General features: G+C 45.9%; 1 protein-coding gene across 2 annotated transcripts in view; it reads right to left on the bottom strand.

Annotated features, from left to right (window-relative positions):
• The window catches only part of Stard8 (StAR related lipid transfer domain containing 8), a 79,066-nt gene that overhangs the window by 61,576 nt on the left and 2,770 nt on the right, over positions 1-14,720 (bottom strand). Inside the window, exon 2 of one of the 2 annotated variants that reach the window (XM_017800940.2) lies at positions 1,232-1,265. The exons of the other annotated variant lie outside the window; for it this stretch is intronic. Coding sequence (XP_017656429.1) covers positions 1,232-1,265 — 34 coding nt within the window. The remainder of the gene's footprint in view (positions 1-1,231; positions 1,266-14,720) is intronic. 2 annotated transcript variants of the gene reach the window in all.

Genomic DNA, 14,720 nt, shown 5'->3' with positions numbered 1-14,720 from the left:
ACCAGATGTCCCTAGTGCAGAGCAGGAACTGTGCTCAGCAAGAAGTCCTGGAACGGTGATGGATTCGGGGGTGGGGGGTGGAGAAGCAGATGTGTGCTAGTCAAAGCAATGTTCCTGCTTCAAAATAAGTCTCTCTCATCTGCTGTCATAGTAATGCAAATAAACCCTTCACCCTGCTAGTTCTTCTTTTTATTAGCCACCACCCAAGAACTCAGCTTCCTAAAGTGGGAAAGTCCACTGTCCCCTCTGACTCCTGGTAAGACTATGCCCAAACCACCTCCAACTCTTTTGTGAGATCCTTGAGAGCAAGGCTCTTATTGTGCCTTCCAACACCTTCCCAAGGTGCCTCACTCAGGCCTTTAGCATAGCACTTAATTGGTTCTCTCTCTGTGATTCCCCAGCCCTCTCTGCCACCCAGGAGTGATGCTTGTTCAAGCTCCTCCAGATGAAAACCTGGAGTGAATGGAAATGGCTGAGGCCTTGATGACCTCAGCAAAGACTTGCCTAAGCTCTAAGTTCAGGCTCTGATGGCAAACCCTTTCCTGACTAGCATCCTACTTTCTCTTCCTCACCAAAGCAGTCATCCCTCTCTAGACAGCTGCATTCTTCTCCACACAAGGAAGCTGCTTGCAGATTTCCACTTGCTTACATCCAAGTGTGACACCAGAGAGCAGAAGGCAGATAGGTGGTCAGACTCAAGGAAACTTGCTAGACAGCAAATACAGGGGATCGTTTAAACTCAGGACTAGACGTGTCCCCTCAGTCTAACCAGCTCTGAGGCCTACCTCCTCTTGGAAGATATAGCAAGTTCTAGCATGTCACAGACATTGAACCCCAAATATCAAGCTTTCCCATCCCCTTCACTTACCTACGCCTGTTTCCTGACATCCATCCCATCCCTAGTGCACTTCCCAGTGGGAAGACAGCATTTGAGAACAAGGGAAGTACATGGGTGGCTGCCACTTGCTGATAGCCTGGAGGGAAATCCTCCCCTGGCTCAGGGACAAGAATCAGCCCTCCATCTGAAAAATAAAGAGGCTCTGCCTGTGAGCCAGAGCCAAAAAGCAGGGCATGAAGAGGCCAGGCCACAGCCAGCAGAGGGAGACAGAGAGGATGTCTCCAGCTTTGCCACTCAGCCACCGGCTCAGGAGGGTAATCAGCTCATCCATAAGATCACAGAGAAGTTTCATCCCATTGTAAGTCATTTGGGAGGCAAGCCTCATATACTTACCAGCATTCTTCCTCGCTGGCAGCAATGGGAAGCACTGCAAAGGAAACAGAAAAAGTCATGGCATCACAGAGATGCAACATCAAAACTGAAAGGGGGAGCTGGTGAGATGGCTCAGCGGGTAAAGGTGCTTGCCGCCAAGCCTGCCGACCTGAGTTCGATTCCAGCCTCTCACGGTGGAAGGAGAGAACTGACTCCTGCAAGTTGTCCTGTAGCCTCCACATGCACACTACATGTGTGTGCACACACACAAATAACAAATAAATAAATATTTAAAAGCTGAATGGGATCTTTAAAACCAGCAAGTTCAATGTATCCATTTTATGGAAGGATTAATTGAGGCCCACATGAGAGAAAGACGAAGTAAGAAGCCCACAATGTCAGAGTCTTGACTGCCTACTCCATACTACTTCTTCCTACTCCACTGGCAAATTCTTCTGATGCACTTCTCTCTTATAGAATGGAGACTGCCCCAAGTTAGGGACAGTCTGCACAGTTCTCAGTACTGTTTCAATGCCTGATAATAAAGATTAACAAAAAATTCAATCAGCATGTGCTTGACACATACTGTGCTTGAGATGGCACAGGCCAAGCTAGAAGCAAAGTTCACTGGTAGAAACAGCAATGTTTAGAAGAGGAAAGCTCAAGTTCAGGGTGGCCTTTCTTTATGTACTGATTATATATGACTGTCACTATCACTATCTGATGACTATCACTCATAATATATTGAGATTCAGTTTCTGCCTGCTTAAGACTAGGAGAGGGGTTGAAGAGATGGCTCAGCTGCTCTTGCAGAAGTTTGATTCCCAGCACCCACATGGTGGCTAACAACTGTCAGTAACTCCAGTTCCGGGGAAATTCATGCCCTCTTCTGACCTCTCTGGGCATTGCAGGGCATAGGTGCACTTATATACATGCAGGCAATACACTCACACACACACACACACACACACACACACACAAATAAAAATAATTAAAATATTTTAAAAAGACTAAGAGAGGGGCTAGAGAGATGGATCAGCAGTTAAGAACACATGTTGCTTTTGCAGAGGACCCGGGTTTGATTCCCAGCACACACATGGTGGCTAATAGTCATCTGTAACTCCAGTTCCAGGGGAATCCAACACCGTCTTCTGTCCTCCATGGGCATTTTCTGACACTTACACATAATGCAGGTAATACACTCATATACATTAAAAAAAAGACTAGGTGAATAAAACCTGTGACCGCCCAGGCTTGTGAGGAAAAGTATATAAAAACATTTATCAGAATCTTAAAATACTTTGTAAATTCATTCAGCAAATATTTATGGAGCACCAGTACCCTACAGAGCACTCTGCTACATGCTAAGAGTATAACAACCATCTAGACAGATCAGGTACTTATGGTGGGTACTGCCTAGTGGGAAGTGGCAATCAATAAACAAAGAAATAAAGACTTTTCAGGTGGCACATGCCTTTAATCCCAGCGCTCAGGAGGCAGAGGCAGCTGGATTTCTGTGAGTTTCAGGCCAGTCAGGGCTGCATAGTGAGACACTGTCTAAAACATGGATAGAGAATGGTAGCATAATATGACTAGGAAGATGGATACACAAAATCAACCAGTCAATGTGAAGACCTGATGCAGCATATCCCAGGAAGAAACAAAGGACAAAGAGGTAAGAGTTGAGATCTGCAGCATGTTGAAAGTCAGGGAAAGGGTCTTTGGCTTTGCTGGGCATCACAGTAGGCAGCCATTGGTGGGTGCAAGCACAATGATAAGATCGGACTTTCACCTTAAGAGGGTTATTCTGTGCTGCATGGAGAATAGATTGCAGCACTACAGTGAATTCAGGGAGATCTGTCAGAAGGCTTTTGCACATTTTCAGGCAAATGGTCTCGGGCTAGAATGGTAGGAATAGAGCTGTTAAAGAAAAAAGGAAGGAAAGTATGGTATCGTATCGCTTGATCTGCTTTTATGCAGCCAGTATTTAAATCAACCAAAAGGTTAAGGAAAGCAGCTCAGAGTACTTGTCACATCTCTTACCCTCAGGACAATGGCAGCCACATCAGGTGCAGACACTTAGTCACAATTATTCATAATCCTAGAACTGATTTGCTTCCACCTTACATCACCCTAGAATGACTACAAAAGTCAGGTCCATTTTTGAAGAAAACACTTGTTCACAGAAAAGGATAGGAAGTGTATCCATGTAAGTGTTCACTGGCAAGGATTTTCAAGAATGGTAGTGAGAGAGACAGAAAATTCTAGATGGAGGTAAGTATGATCAGAGAGGTACAGATATGAAAGTCCCCTGAAAAGCTATGAAATAGAACTATGATTCATTGAGTCAGTATAATTTTCACTGGTCAACAAAGGAAGAAAATGTTAAAAAGAGAAAGTGTGAGGATTAGGAAGAAAAGGAGGAAGCAGGGTATGCAACAGTTTTGGAAATTAGGAAAGAAGCCAATGGCTGTGACATGAAGCTACTCTGCTCCAGCCGTAGCACATCCCTTCTTTCCCAGCCTACTACCAGCCCAGTTCATCATGGATGTGACAGAATTACAGCTTGTTCAAAAGATAGAGGATAGCCTGGTAGTGTAGGTTTATAAAAACTGGCTACTCGTGAGGCTGAGATGGATGGATAAGTTCAGGGTCTGCTTCTGCTATAGAGTAGATTATGTCATGAGATCCTGCCTCAAAATAAAAGATGGCAGAAGATGTAGCTTAGTGGGAGAACAACATGGGGTGGTTGGTTTTATTGCATTCTATTTCCCTCTCTCTCTCCCTCACCCCAGCATCGCTGCCCTCCCCCACCATGGTCTCATGTGGTCCAGGCTGGTTTCAAACTCATGATTCCTCTACCTGTGAATTCTTCACCAACCAATTGCTAGGATTATAGGCATATTTCACCTACCCACTCCCACTCTACTTTTGCCTTTGATTCTGATGTTTTTATTTATTTTATTTTGTCTTTTGAGACAAGGTTTCCCTGTAGCCCCAACTGGCCTGGACCTCGCTATGTAGAACTGGCTGGCCTTGAACTCACAGAGATCCACCTGCCTCTGCCTCCCAAGTGCTGGGATTAAAGGCATGCGCCACCACACCCGGCTATTCTGATGTTTTTCTCGTGGCTAAAAGCCTTACAGGAGAAGATGGGGAATGGATGTCTGCATGTTGGACTTATGATACAGTGGAGCCTCTTTTTGTTTCCTGGTTGCTGAACATCTACCTCCAAGACTGGGGAGTTCTGAACCCAAGGGCCGAACCAGAGGTGCAATAGCTACAAAAGACAGTCACTCTGAGCTGGAAGTGGTGGTGGACACCTATATTTCTTGTAGTCCAAAGACTGAGGCAGGAGGATTGCAAGTTTGAGGCCAGCCTGGCTACATAGCAAGACCCTAAGTCAAAGAACGAACAAACACTGGAAGGCAGCCAGGATTCATAGCAACTTCCCATTTGGCGAGTCATTAATTCATATTGTATTTATTCATTTTTTAATATTTTATTTATTATTTTTATGTGTATGAGTGTATTGCCTGCATGTAGGTAAGTGCACGCATGCCATGCAATGCCTGTGGAAGACAGAAGAGGCCATTGGACCCCCTGGAACTGGAGTTACAGACAGTTGTTAGCTGCCATGTGGGTGCTGGGATTCGAACCCGGGTCTTCTGCAAGAACAACCAGTGTTCTTAACTGCTGAGCCATCTCTCCAGCCCTGTATTTATTCATTTACTCATTTATTTCCTCAGTTTTCACTCAAGACCGGGCCTTGGGCTAGGTACTCAGGGATTGAGACAAATCAGGCAGGTTCCCTGCCCTTGAATTCACAGCTATGTGTAGAATCTATCACTTGCTAAAATGATCACAACCCCACTGCTACTGTAAAGCAAAAAGCTCCATGGACTGCACAGAGAGGGTAATTTTTGCTGGAATTGGGTCGTACTTTGTCATGAGGCACTTCTGAAACCACTTGGAACAGGTCTTGAAGGATGAATAGTTAGGTGGTCATCAGGCAGACAAGGGAGCGAAAAGCATAACAACCAAAAAGAAGAATATAGAAAAGCAAGGATGTGTCAAAGCAGGTTCTTTGAGGAACTGTGTATAGTCCAGCTGAAGGACAGAGTGCCAAATGCAACCAGAGTAGCCAATGGGGCCCAGATCATGAAGGACTTTGTCAGTCTAGGAAGCCATTGAAAGGACCTAAACAAGGGAGGAACACGATTAGATTCATGTTATGGTTTATTGTTGTTTAGTTTTTGTTTGTTTGTTTGGCTTGGTTTTGGTTTTTTGAGACAGGGTCTCAGTATGTAGCCCTGCCATGGAACTTACTATGTTGACCAGGCTGTCCTTGATCTCATAGAGAACCTCCTGCCTCTAACTTCTGAGTGCTGGAACTAAAGTGTGCGCCACCATGCCCAGCTGATATATATATATATAGATTGTGTATTTGTGTGTGTGTTTTGCCTGCATGTATGGAACTATACCACATGTGTACATTGCACCACAGAGGCCAGAAGAGAGTGTCTGATCCCCTGGAACTACAATTACTGATGGTTGTTAGCCACCATATGGGTGCTGGGAATCAAACCTGGGTCCTCTGGAAGAACAGAAAGTGTTCATAACATCTGAGCCATATCTCCAGCCCCTTGGTTTGGTTTTTTGAGACAAGGTTGTACTTCATGGTCCAGAATGTCTTGGAACTCACTATATAGTCCAGCTTGACCTTGAACTTATGGCAATCCTCTTGCTTCGGCCTCCCAAATGCTGAACTATGACCTACTCAAGTTTTTATGTTTTCTTGTGTTTGCTGTTTTTTTTGTACTGGGGTTAAACCCAGGTCCTCATGTATGCTTGGCAAGTAGTTTACCAGTGAAATATATCCTCAGCCCACGTATCCATGTTTCAGAATATTACCCTAGCTGTTGAGTGAAGAATGCATTGAGAATGGACAATGTGTTAGGCAAAAACAGACAGGGAGATCAGAGCAGGTTAGGAAACTCGTGGTGTAGACCAGGCTGTCCTTGATCTCATAGAGATCTGCCTGCCTCTACCTCCTGAGTGCTGGGATTAAAGGCATGTGCCACCACGCCTGCTTATGGAGCCGCTTTTAAACCCCATGCCTACGAATTTGTGCTGGTGATAAGGCTCTGGGTTATGCAGAGGTCTTTGGAAATGGAAATGGTAGGGAATTGATAAGCAGATGGACTATTCATAAGGTTGAAGCAAGGTAAATGATGAGTATGAGAGAATAAGGAAGGATCCTGGATGATGCTAAGGTGTCTGACCTGGCAACTGGGTGGATATTGGTGCTATTGGCTGAGACCAGGAACAGAGGAATAGGTGGTTCTGGAGTTTATGGGAGGAAATCTTCCCATTGTTATGAATCTTGCCTTAGATCTGGTAGGTTCTCAGAGTGTGGACCATCTCTCTAAAGCTGTGCTCTAAGCACTTTAGAACATTTGCAGAAGCAAAGATGACCAAAAGCAGAGGTAGTCCCTGCTGTAGAAGAGCCTTTAGTCTTGTAGGAAAAAAATGAGGCCAGACAGGCCAGGTGTAGTAGTGTACGTCTTTAATCCCAACACTCAGGAGGCACAGGCAGGCAAATCGCTTTGAGCTCAAAGCCAACCTGATCTACACAGTAAGATCTAGACGAACCAAGCTATATAATGAGAACTTGTCTGAAAAAATGTGGACAGAAAAAAAAAGAGATGAATTTTGAAAGAGAGAGAGAGAGAGAGAGAGAGAGAGAGAGAGAGAGAGAGAGAGGGTTGGTGTGATGGCACACACCTATAATCCCAGCATGTGGAAACTTGAGGCAGAGGGATCATGAATTCTAGGCCAGCATGGGCTACATAGTGAGACTCCTCCCACTAAAGGAAAAAAAAAAGAGAGAAATCGATCAGAGGAGTAAAATAAAAAGGTTGTTAAAGTAAAAAAAAACAAACAAAAACAGGATAAAAGCAAGGAAGATGGTTGCTGGATGGGAAGCAGAGGTCTGCAATAGATAGTTTGGATAGAAGCTACAAAAGCTGTCAATAGGCTTGGTCCAGATCCAGGGAGCTCTCATTCATAATGGCTAGAACCACGCTTACTCTTCTTGGCATCCTCTCTGCCTAACCTACAGGTTCTCCACAGTCCTGCTATCTGAGGGGAGACCTAGAAAGTCATTTTGTCCTTTCCCTGACTGCTTTCTCAGCTTTGCCCTCCATTTTTGTCCACCCCCACCCCATATCCCATCACCCCTGGTCAACCCTGTGCCATAGACCCAGGCCTCAGGCCAGTCATGAGAACACGTTCTTCACATTCCAGCCTCCCCCTGTCCTCTCAGCTTGGCCACACAGAGCCCTATTCACAGCCTGGCCCTCCTCCCTCTACAGTAGGCCCTCGCCACCCTCAGGCCCAGCCCAGCTTTTGCTAACACAGACTATGGTCACTTTACAAAGCAGGCTTCCCTGTGCCCTCTACACCTGACTACTTAGGCTCCTAAAGTCTTTCAGCTAGGAGGTGGATGGTGTAGATTTGGCCCCCTGTACTCGCACATGTTATGTGTGTGTGTGTGTGTGTGTGTGTGTGTGTGTGTTCTATATACTTAGTAGACTTGCTAAGCCTGGAACAGGGGCCAGATTTGGCCAGTCTGTCGGTGGATATGAGAACCTAGGACTCACAGTCTAGTATGGCAACAGCTGGATACCTAGAGGATGGCTTATCAGTTAGGGACGGGTTGAGCTTGTCACTAGGTCCTAAACTGAAGTATTTCTATCATGGAGTCAGTTTGAGACAGGGTCTTGCTGTAGCCCCAGATGGCCTGTAACTTGCTATGTAGACCAGGCTGTCCTTGATATCACAGAGATCTGCCTGCCTCTGCTTCCTGAGTGCTGGAATTAAAGGCATGTGCCACCACGTCTGGCTATGGAGTCACTTTTAAACCACATGCCAACCAACTTCATGTGCTGGTATTCGGGATAAACTGTCTCCTGGTGGTGGGGATGACAATCTCTGTCCTGGAAAGGACAGAGGAGAACTGGTTTTAAGAAGGACTGCCTCACAAGGGCACTCTGGGCTTCACTCTGCATCTCTGACCAGCTAGCTCTCTGCTGGGCCTCAGACTTGTTGCTTATAATGATAGGTCCTGGCAATTCTTATCCTTCCATAAGAAGGTAAAGGACCGTTCTAGTAGAACAAGCTCAATGGAAGAAAGACTTCTAGAAGGCCTTTGTAGTACTCCTTCTAAGACAACTGTTTTTATTTTTTTGAGACAAGGTCTCAGATAGCCCAGACTGGCCTGGAACTCACTATACAGCTAAGGATGACCTTGAATTCCTGATCCTCTGGCTCTCCACATCCTGAGTGTTAGAATTACAGGAGTGCACCACCATGCCTGCTTTTATGCAGCGCTATTCATCAAATCCGGAGTTTCATGCAAGCTAGGCAAGCGCTCTGCCAGCTGAGCTACATCTCCAGGCCCTGGGACAACTTTCTGAAGAATCACCAATGGGCTATCTCCCCTCTGTCTCTTCACTGAGGGTGATAGCTGTCCCATAGCAGCTTGGCTTCTCAGAAGACCCAAGTGTCCATTTCTATCTACTCATCCACTGCTCAAAAGGTTCCCTGACCTGTAGCCTCAGGAATGCCAATCATTTTATATCACCTTCACAAACACACCCAGAAATTCCTACTGATTTGGACTCATTCCCCTCCAGTTCTGATAGGGTTTCCTTATTCTATACCTCAGCTTCTCAGTTGGCCCTCCAGGCTGATTCAGGCCTGACTCCCTGCCTTTGGTCCTCTTTCCCTCAAGTCTTTTTCAGACTCTCACCCAATTGTATTCCATGTCTATAGCAGGCCTAGAGCCAAGCCAGGGAGGAGAGTGAGGGAGCAGCTGTAACCCCCAGGGGTTCTGGATAATCTCAGGAATGTCCTGTCCCAAAGATTTGACTTTCCCACCAGCCAACATGTATGCTCCTTCCTGCCCCAAACTTGGAGTCTTTCTGAAAGAGTGGCCTTAGAGGGGACAGAGTAGGAAGGGACTGATGGAGTATGATGTGGTAGTTTCAGTGTGAGTAAAGTCTCTTCTCCAGGCTCTGACCTAGTGTGACCAGAGGTGGGAGGAGAGGGGAATAAGGGAATAATTCACTTCCTAAAACCCAGGGTAGTAACATCAGTGTTTTCTACCATCTTTTTACTTCCACAGGATGTCTTCGGCCAATAGGCTTTCTTAAGCTAGGGGAAGAAGGGAATGGCAGGTATAAGTTTCCCCCATTGTTTTTTGTCTCTTTGAGACAGGGTCTCCCTGTAGCCCCAGCTGGAACTCACTATGTAGACCAGGCTGGCCTCGAACTCAAAGATCTGCCTGCCTCTGCCTCCCAAGTGCTGGGACTAAAGGTGTGCACCACCACACCTGGCAAGTTTCCCTCATTTTATAAATGAGGCAAATGAGGGCCCAAGCCATGGGTCCAGAATCACCCAGAGCAACCAATCGGCCTTCTGTCTTCGCATTAATTCATATTTACTGAGCACCTCCTATATGGCAGGCTTTTTCATATGTCATCAGTGCAATCAAGTAGGAAGTAGGGAATTTTCATACCCATGTTGTAGATAAGGAAACTGAGACACGGAGACAGATGAAGAGGCAGAACCTGGGTGTAATGCTTCAAATCACTTCATTATATCATCATGCCACTTTCTGCTCTCCAGCTCTGAGGGTGATCCAACTCAGGGCAGAGGAAAGGCCAGAGAAGCTTGGCTTGTGCCCATTTCCAGGGCCTCAACTCTCATCCCCCAAGTACATGACTTCCTTCTCTCTGTGCCTTGGCAGGCTCAGCCTTAGAATTGCCCATTGGCCTGGACTCTAAGGTCTTTGACAGCAAAGACACAGGCGGCCACTCAAGAGTTGGGCAGAGAGATGGGGTGGAGGAACTCCCCCCACCCCCAGGAAACCTCTGGCCCCAAACCCCAGCACAGGCCATCTGAGTTGCTGCTCCTTGCTATTGTTACCAGTGACTTGGAAACACAGGCCAGGCCCTGGCTCCCATAGCTTCCTGGTCCTCCAGCTGTTCTCAGGCCCTAGGGGCTGCTGGGAGAAAAAGTCTCCAGTGTAAGGGCTCTTTTCTCTGAGACTGGGTGGGCTCCCCTCCTTCCTCCCTAGGGACCTGAAGTGGAAATCACTGACATTTCAGGAGTAGTATTTTCTTTTGGCTATGAGGTTTTGTGTGTGCGTGTGTGTGTGTGTGTGTGTAAAACTCTGATAAAAATGAGAGTATCCTAGCAGAAAGGACTCAGTGATAACCAATCCAACCTCCTCATTTTGTATTTTGTAGGTACAGAAGCAGGCTTGGATTACATAAACTCACAGTAGACGTTCGAACTAGGTACCTGGATTAAAATGTAAGTCCAAGGTCACAATTTAATAGCAATGTGATCTTCGATAAGTTTCTTAATCTTTCTGTTTTAGTAAAATGAAAATGGCAGTACTTAGCTTTCAAGGTAATTGTGATGGTGGAATGAGTTAATATATAGGAAGGACTTGAAATTGTGTTCACCACATGGTATATGCTCTGTAAATACTAGGTAATGGCAGTTGGAGCCTTCTTTAGTCTTTGAAAAAAAAGGAAATTCAACCTGGCATTGATAGTCCATAATCTTCCTCACCTCTCCCTCCACCAGCCATAGTGTCAGGGGTACACTTCATCCACCAGCCATCCCTACTCGGCATCAAAGAAACTGACGGCAAAATTGTGGCTCAGATATGTGAAGGGATTGACAACATGTCTTTTCACTCCAGATAACCTGGTCTTTTTCACTACATCAAGAACACCAAAATAAAACCACCATATAAAAATTTCAATCTCTTAAGCAGAAGGTGTAACTTAGCAGCAGAGAACTTGCTTAGTTTGTAAAGGTTCCTGGGTGCTATACCCAGCAGCAACAAAATTTTATCCAAGTCACGCCTTCTTCTCCCATCACCATTCAAAACACCCAGCCCCTATATCTAGAGCAAGTCCCTTGGACCGGTACCTCCTCCTCCTCCTGCTGTTTCTAGCCTTACTGTCCCTGAAAGTTTCTTGTTCTTTCCCTCCATAGACTAGCCCTTCAGATTCATATTCGTGTGTCAGGCTCTTATCTAACAGTTCATTGGCAATTAAGGAGAAGTGTCTGGTCTAAAAAGATTACTTGGTGCTTTCTGCCACCCCCAGTTGTCTCCCACTGCAAAGTAGACAGCTCCTCCCAGAAAGCTTCCCAGATCAACCAGAAACTAACCCCAAATTCTCTTGAACTCCATCTGAGCCAATAACCTTCCCATCACCTATTCTCTTGCCTCAGCCCATAGATCCATGCTTCTATGGCAGCATCTAGTCAACTTACAAATAACCATGAAAGGACAACACACAGTGTGGATTGTTCACACAAATTGGGAACTATTCAGTTCCCACAGTTGACACAATCATTGTCTGGGCTGAGAAACACCACAGAGAGAGCCTCTCTCTGTGAGACAGAGAGCTTTACCCCTGTACTTTCTAAGCAGTTTTCTCATGACCTGAAAGTCTATGTCGTAATTTCTTTGGGCTCAGTAATTTACACACACACACACACACACATATATATATATGCCACAGACTGGTTAATTGACCTGTGGCAGTTTTTGGAGGTGAAAGAAACTTTCTGAGGAGGTCGTGAACTCCATATTATTGGAACTATAAAATAGTGTCTGTCTATTGGGTGAGATGTGATAGATGTGACTCCTACATGGCAAGTGGAGATGACATCCAGGAGTCTGAAGTCCTTTCCTGGTTCTGAGACTCTGTACGTATTTGTGTGCTTGCGAATTCTCCACAGACTCCTTGCCCTTCCCACAACCAATGGACAGTGCCTGTGGTAAGTGTCTTGGCTTGGATAGATAAGGCAAAGGAATAGAAAAAGTAGGGACATCCTGGAGGTGGGAAGTGGAAATGCTGAATCATTGTCACCCCCCTCCCTACCCCATATCCTGCCAGGCTAATTCCCAGCAGAATGAGATGCTATGAGTTGGCATGGGGGCAGAGAGGGCCCGGGGTGTGAGCAAGCACATGTAAGAGCACTTACCTAATGCACATGTATGTATGAACGTGAATGTGAGCCTGCGTGGTGAGTGTGAAAGCTCAATCCCATGCGAACAGGCACTTGAACAGGTACATGGAGCTGAGCACCATGGTGCACTCCTATAATTCCAGCACTCAGGAGACTGAGGCAGGCAGACTGCCTTGAGTTCAAGGCCAGGCTGGGCTACATAGTGAGGCCAAGGCCAGCCTGGGCTACATAGCAAGGTCTAGTCTCAAAACAACAAAAACAAATAAAATAACAAAAGGAACAACTATGCAGAAGTCCCATGTGTACTTAGGGACAGCATCCACAGGAGAGGGTGTCTGGGACCATGTACCTACATATATTTGGAAGATCCCTATGCACATATGCACATGTGCTATGCACATATGAATAACCTATGAGTGAGTGCAGTAACTGGAGTATGGTGTGGTAACCCATGTTGGACCACATGTGGGTAGTGAGCCTCCAGGATCCTTCCCAGTGTACATTTAGTGGAACTAAGTGAGGATTCTTATCACATGTATACATGTATGCACTATGTATGTGTGAGTAGAATGTGTGTGGATGTCCTCATTTAGTATCACCATTAGATTTTACCAGAGGTAAGTTGTATTTGAAGTTTGTCACAGAACAAGTAAGAGATTACAGTATATAACAGAGACCACACTTAAATCAGTCTGTGTCCTGATTCCTCCTGTGATGTTGGATGTGTCACATCCCTCTCTGGGCCTCAGTTTCCTCATGAGTAGTTTGGAGGGAGGAAGAGATGACTTCCAAGGTCTTTTCCATATCTGATACCATGTAAGTACACACTTATGTTGTATGAAGAGGGAACTGAGGGGCAATAGGTAGATTTAACTCTGTCAGAGTCACCTAGATGTGATGACAGATACGGAGCTCCAATTGTATTAGTCATTTATCAGGCTGCTGTCCTGTAGGAACTGACATGCTCACCTGAAACAGAGAGAGGACTCACATTTCAGCCTTATTATATGCATATGTGCATTACACCAAGCTAGGTGCTGGAAGGGAGCAAAGGTCACATCAAAGAATTAAAGAAATGGTTGGTGTGGGGAGAGGGCATGTACATGCTTGACTGTACAAGGAAATGGCCAGAGTTACCTTCCTGCCCCATTGGCCCCAGGGAAGACACACCAGATACACATGGAACCATAGAACTATACATTGGGGCTTTATTTCATACCCAAATGTCTTGCTTTTGACTGCCTCTAACCCTAGAGAAGTTCAAAGAAATCATAAGCGATGGATTGGCCTCTTGCCATCTTCACAATATCCTTGGCTTCTGAGTTGTTAACCTTCAGTTCCTAAATGGGTCGCTCTGTCCCTAGACTAAGGCAGGGTCAATGTAGAGAACTGAGGGAGGATTGTGGCAAAGGAGTGGACAAAGATGTGAGAGCATAATCCCTCAGTTTCTGAACATGGAATAAACCCTGCTCTTTGCTTTAAGTCCCAGTGTACAGCTTAGAATCTGCTTCCAGCAAGACAAGCACACCGGGTTTTCCTGGTCTCTGCATGTGGCTGGTACTACTGACAGTATACTTCTAGAGACATGGAGGTTGAGGTTCAGAGAGGTCATGCTCAGAGTTGCACAGCTAGTGTGCGTGCATGAAGGTGGGTGGAGGAACTAAAATGTTTTTGATTTTTTCATTTTTGTTTTATGTGTATGAGTGTTTTGCCTGCATGTGAGTGTATCATGTACATGCAATGCCCATTGAAGCCAGAAGAAGGTGTTGGATCCTCTGGAAGTGGAGTTACAGATGGTTGTGATCTGCTTGCTGTATGGGTGCTGGGAACCAAACCTGAGTCCTCTGCAAGAAGTTCTTAATTGTTGAACCAACTCTCCAGCCCCTCTGTGGTGGAACTTAAACCCAATTTGTCTGCTTTCCTCCTCCTCGTTTGTTCAGATGACAGAGAGCCTCGTGGAGTACGGAGTTGTGGGGCTTGGTTTCCCTGTCAGGGCCACAAGATGTCCGAAGTACATAATCCAAGGGGTCTTTCAGCAGGCACTCAACAGCCACAGACCTCCCCTCAGACAGATTTCTCACACTTGAGTGACTGCTCACCAGGAGGCCTGACTCAGAAAGGGAGGGCAGCTCAGAGCAGTACCTGCCCTTGAGAGGGCTGACAAGCCCAGAGCAATCAGTCTTTGAATGAAGCCTCAAAACAGCAGCATTGGAAAAAGAATATGAGGCCCAAATGTAAGTGTGGGTCTGGCAAGTGCCTCTTAGCCCTGGGATCTCATTATGTGTAGCTTTGAATCTGTGAAGATCACATATGACCCCACCCCCCATCCCTGTCTTGTCCCTGCTCCTCTCCCTCTCCCTCTCCCTCTCCTTCTCCCTTTCCCTCTCCCTCCCCCCCCCCCCCACCTCCCCCTTTTTGCTCTCTTTATTTTTTTGTGTAGATGCCT

The sequence above is a fragment of the Nannospalax galili genome, unplaced genomic scaffold (genome assembly GCF_000622305.1).
Source record: "Nannospalax galili isolate Female #2095 unplaced genomic scaffold, S.galili_v1.0 scaffold280, whole genome shotgun sequence".
In the NCBI taxonomy this organism is placed as follows: domain Eukaryota; kingdom Metazoa; phylum Chordata; class Mammalia; order Rodentia; family Spalacidae; genus Nannospalax; species Nannospalax galili.
The sequence above is the reverse complement of the archived record's forward strand: the minus strand, read 5'-3'. Positions and strand labels throughout refer to the sequence as shown.